At 54.8% G+C, this 4,896-nt stretch overlaps 1 protein-coding gene across 1 annotated transcript in view; it reads left to right on the forward strand.

The window, feature by feature from the left end:
* The window catches only part of LOC103808547 (cadherin-23-like), a gene marked incomplete at its 5' end in the record, with an annotated part of 17,231 nt that extends 12,909 nt beyond the window's left edge, over positions 1 to 4,322 (forward strand). The window contains 11 exons of the mRNA XM_009081338.1: positions 35 to 196; positions 313 to 569; positions 840 to 937; positions 1,037 to 1,157; positions 1,329 to 1,408; positions 1,687 to 1,727; positions 2,043 to 2,103; positions 2,492 to 2,621; positions 2,704 to 2,826; positions 3,005 to 3,118; positions 3,996 to 4,322. Of these exons, the coding sequence (XP_009079586.1) occupies positions 35 to 196; positions 313 to 569; positions 840 to 937; positions 1,037 to 1,157; positions 1,329 to 1,408; positions 1,687 to 1,727; positions 2,043 to 2,103; positions 2,492 to 2,621; positions 2,704 to 2,826; positions 3,005 to 3,118; positions 3,996 to 4,322 (1,514 nt within the window). The remainder of the gene's footprint in view (positions 1 to 34; positions 197 to 312; positions 570 to 839; positions 938 to 1,036; positions 1,158 to 1,328; positions 1,409 to 1,686; positions 1,728 to 2,042; positions 2,104 to 2,491; positions 2,622 to 2,703; positions 2,827 to 3,004; positions 3,119 to 3,995) is intronic.
* Positions 4,323 to 4,896: the final 574 nt, after the last annotated feature.

Genomic DNA, 4,896 nt, shown 5'->3' on the forward strand with positions numbered 1-4,896 from the left:
GGCCCCAGATCCCTTTCCCATCTCTCTTTCAAAGGAGTTGCCACTGATGCCAAGGTGGGATCGGAGCTGATCAGGGTGGTCGCAGTGGATGCTGATGTCGGCAATAACAGTCTGGTCCTGTACACCATCTTGGGCATCCGCTACATCAAGCAGCACTCCAATGACTCTGAGGAGGTGGCCAACATCTTCAGCATCGGTAAGTACCCTGCATGCCATGGGAGCACAGGGCCTTGGCGAGAGATGTCCCTGTGGCCAAAGATGTCGCCATGACCGGGGTCACTATTTCCAGGCATGTCACTGTCCTTCCCTCAGGAACCTTTGATGGGATCCTGCGAACCTTCGATCTCTTCACGGCCTACAACCCCGGCTACTTTGTGGTGGATATCATGGCTTCTGACCTGGCGGGCCACAATGACACGGCCATTGTGGGGATTTACATCCTGCGGGATGACCAGCGGGTCAAAATCATCATCAATGAGATCCCTGACAAAGTCAGGCAGTTTGAGGAGGAGTTCATTAGTCTTCTCTCCAACATCACAGGAGCCATCGTCAACTCGGATGATGTGCAGGTAGCCATCCACCTTGGAGGTTGCTTCGAGGGGTAGGTAACCTTCCACATGGTATCTGGAAGGTGTCCTTTAGGGTGTCCTATCTGTATAAACCGTAGACACCCCTGAGCTCTGAAGGTGATGGATATACCCCAGGCTGGGGTGTATCAAAAAGGTACAGATTGATGCTGGAGGCCAGGCTTGAGGGTCTCTTGACATGCTATAACACCTTGGGGCATACTCTGGAGGAGACACCTCTCCCACAGTTCAGACCTTGCTGTCTCTCCCCAGTTCCATGTTGACAAGAAAGGTCGCGTGAATTTCGCACAGACGGAGCTGCTGATCCATGTGGTGAACAGGGAGACCAACCGCATCCTGGATGTGGAGCGGTACGTCCCCTGGCCCATCACCCACCCATTGCCTGGCCCCTTGGGTTCTCAGGGACTCTCATTAATGTCAAGATGCCCAAGCAACTCTTCTTGTCCCAGGGTTATTCAGATGATAGATGAGAACAAAGAGCAGCTGAGGAATCTCTTCAGGAACTACAATGTGCTGGACGTGCAGCCTGCCATCACTGCCCGGGCACCAGACGACCTCTCAGCTCTGCAGGTAACAACCCAGCTAGGGCTGGAGGTGCTGCTTGCAGGTGGGGTGAGGTCCCTTCCGATGGGGACTGGTCATGGACTGGAGTGGTGATTCACCTGTATAATTTTGAGGCTGTGCCCATGGCTGAGTGCTGGTTCAGTGACACAGATTTCCACCACCCTCTCTCTCTCCTAGATGGTAATTATCGTGCTGGCTGTTCTGCTCTTCCTGGCTGCTATGCTCTTCATCCTCATGAACTGGTACTACAGGACAGTGTGAGTAATGTCTGGGCTCTGGCCCACCAGCCACAATGTCCTCACAGGCGAGGGGGACCCTTGTGGCTGCTCCCTGCTCTGGAAATGCTGGCAAGCAAAGGAGGGCATCAGCTTCCCAACACTTCCAAAATGTATGGTTTTAATATGCCCCTCCAGGTTCACCAGCCTTATGGAATACAAGGGTATCCCTGTGTGAAGGGTTATTGCAAATATATGTGTCCTCTCCTTTCCAGCATCTTCTCTGTTTTCCTCCCTGATCTGCTGTATTTCTTTCGCAGGCACAATAGGAAATTGAAAGCCATCGTGGCTGGCTCCACTGGTGAGCGGTGTTTGGTGTGTCCCAGCTGCATGAGCGAGTGGGGTGCATGGAGAGCACAGTGGGGGTACACAGGGAGATGCAGGGGATGCCACAGGGTGTATATCAGAAGCAATCCTGCCCAGGGCAGCACGATGGTGGGAGGCTTTTCTCAGCATCCAGGCTCTGCAATATCAGCCACATCCCAGCATGTTTCTTACACCACAGGCACCTTTTTGGTTGCCAAGTTTCCCTCCCTGATAAAGAAGTGTCACTCCATGGTTTGCTTCTCAGCCCACTAATGTGTCACCCTGTAATCCCCATCTCTGCCTTTTTCAGGGAACAGAGGCTTCATGGACATCATGGACATGCCAAACACCAATAAGTATTCCTTTGATGGGTGAGTGCTTCTGTTCCTTCCCCTCCCTGGTGTGCCACCTCACAGGCTGCTCCCAAGAGAGGGATGCCTGTATTTTGTAGCCAGGGCTGTGCCAGAGTTGGAGACATGATGCCCCTCTGCTCTGTTCCATGTGGAACATGACTCTGGCCCTGGGACGTGTGTTTGCCTTGAGAGCTTTCAAGGCTAAATAGTCTCTGCCAATCCTGGCTAGGTTTAGGGTAAGCAAGTAACAGACAGGTGTTGACACACATCTGGATCCAGAGCAGCCAAATTCATACCTGCACAGGGCAGGAGGAGGCAGTGCAACCTCAACATCCAGGCTCTGGATGGAGTTAAGGATGCTGCAGGTTTTTGCCTGCACTGATGTCTGTTTTTCTCCTCTGGGCAGGGCCAACCCGGTGTGGCTGGATCCCTTCTGCAGGAATATGGAGCTGGCAGCACAGGCGGAGCACGAGGATGACCTACCAGAGAACCTGAGTGAGATCACTGACCTGTGGAACAGCCCTGCCCGCACCCATGTGAGACACAGCCCCTGCCAGGACACCTTCTCCCCACATCTGTCACCCACGTCACCTCCTCAGCCACTCTCTCCTCCCACAGGGGACCTTCGGGAGAGAGCCTTCCGCTGCCAAGCCCGAGGATGATCGCTACCTGCGGGCAGCCATCCAGGAGTATGACAACATTGCCAAGCTGGGGCAGATCATGCGGGAGGGACCCATCAAGGTGAGTGTTGAGTGCAGGCATCCTCCACCAAGGGGTCTTTTCCTACAGCTACACCTTCCAGGTTCACAGCTGCAGCACAGGAGGGTGATGTTGCTCCAAAAAATGCTGGGATGAGGCCAGGCTCCCTCTGATCAAACCATCTCCCTGGATAACCCACGGTCTCTCCCCCTCCACCCAGGGCACTCTCCTGAAGGTGGTCCTGGATGATTACATGCGCTTGAAAAAGCTCTTTGCCCAGCGGATGGTGCATAAGGCCACTGCCAGTCAGGGGGACCGCTCCTCGGTCTCGGAGGTAGAGGGAGTGTGCATGGACATGGGGAGATGTTTGCCGTGCCCTCTGGGATGCAGTGTATCTTCCCAGCCCCACAGGTTGTTGTTGCTCTCTGTGGCCTTGGTTCCCCGCAGTGGTCTCCCCAATCCCTGCTTGACCAAAATGAGCCAGATGTTGGTTTTCCACTGAAGTTGCTGGGTGCCCACAGTGCCCTAGCTCTGATAATCCACCATATTCCTCTGAGCATCAGCAGCACCCTTGGTCTCTCTCACCCTGGGGGAGGACACCCCTCTTTGCAGGGTGGGCTCTGTCCATCAGCTCTCCATCTCTGCCAAGGCTGGCCAGAAATGTGGAGGACCCTCTTTCCTCCCTTCTCCTCTGAGCCTATCAACTCAGCAGGTTTTTGAGGCAAAAAGACTGGGATAGAGGGTGTTGGTGCAGGAGGGCTGGTGTGGGGAGAAGCAACTCCTCCTGCAGCCTTCCCCCTCTTCATGGGGCAGAGAAGAGAGGAGATCGGTGGGAAAGGAGGTGCCTTTAAACCCTTCTGCCTTTCATCCATGCTTGCCCTTATCCAACCTTCCTTCAACTTCTTTCTCTGTATGCCTCCTGCCCCACCACCCTCATGCAACCTCAAATCCCAGCCCGGGTACAAATTTCTCCATGGCCACTGCGGGACACACCACCTGGCTGGCAGCCTGTGCCCACCTGATGAGCAAGCATTCTGGCTGGAGATGATCATCACACTGGTGATCCTCATCACCATGCTCTGAGGGTGCTTCAGAAGAGGAGGGTTCGTCCCTCCCACTGGACTCCAGCATTGCAGGAGGTTTGGAGTGAGGGAAGTCAGGAGCTACTCTGGCCACAGTGGTTATTCCCCCATTCCATGGACCTTTTGCAGCTGATCCAGAAGGAGCTGGAGGAGGAGGAGGAGGAGCGCAGTCCCAGCCAGGGCAGCCTCCGCTTCCGACACAAGCAGCCAGTGGAGCTGAAAGGTCCCGATGGCATCCATGTGGTGCATGGCAGCACGGGCACACTGCTTGCCTCCGACCTCAACAGCCTGCCCGAGGATGACCAGAAGGTGCTGGGTCGCTCGCTGGAAACTCTGACCACCGACTGCGGGGGCTACAGCGACCACAATGCCCGCACTGAGTCAGCCAAGTCCACCCCCCTGCACAAGATGCGGGAGGTGATCATGGAGAGCCCTCTGGAGATCACCGAGTTATGACAAGTGGTGGTGGTGGTGGTGCTCCTCTAGGCAAGCCGGGGCCGGCGGGGATGAAGCACAGACCAGGGGGGGCCATGGTGGGGGCCAGGGGCACCCCGAGACCGGTGCTTAGCCCCCTCTTCCCCTGCAGAAGGAGTCCAGGCTAACCGGTGTGGACCGCTCCGGTAGCCTTGGAGAGCTTGGCCCCGGGAAAGGGCTCTCAGGACCGGAATGCTTTTACTCACCTGTCATTTATCCATGAAAGCATTAAATTTTTTTTATTATTAAAAAAGGGTTTTTTTAAAAAAAAAGGAAAGAAGGAAAGAAAAGCTAAATGAATCCAATGAGTCCAGGTTGGACAGGGAGGAAGGTGCAGGAAGGATGCAAATGATGTGACACCACAGCATCCTCAGGCACAGGCTGGGGACAAGCAGCTGTCACAGCTCAACCACGGGTGTGGGGAGGGCCAAGGCAGTGTGGGAGAGGCCGAGTTCATTTGGCATTAATGTCACCTTTCCGGGAAGGAAAGACCCAAAAAATAAAAAGGCGAAGACATTTCTCCATTTTGCTGGCTTTTTGCAATGTTGAAAAAGAG

Source organism: Acanthisitta chloris, unplaced genomic scaffold (genome assembly GCF_000695815.1).
Source record: "Acanthisitta chloris isolate BGI_N310 unplaced genomic scaffold, ASM69581v1 scaffold33968, whole genome shotgun sequence".
NCBI classification, from domain to species: domain Eukaryota; kingdom Metazoa; phylum Chordata; class Aves; order Passeriformes; family Acanthisittidae; genus Acanthisitta; species Acanthisitta chloris.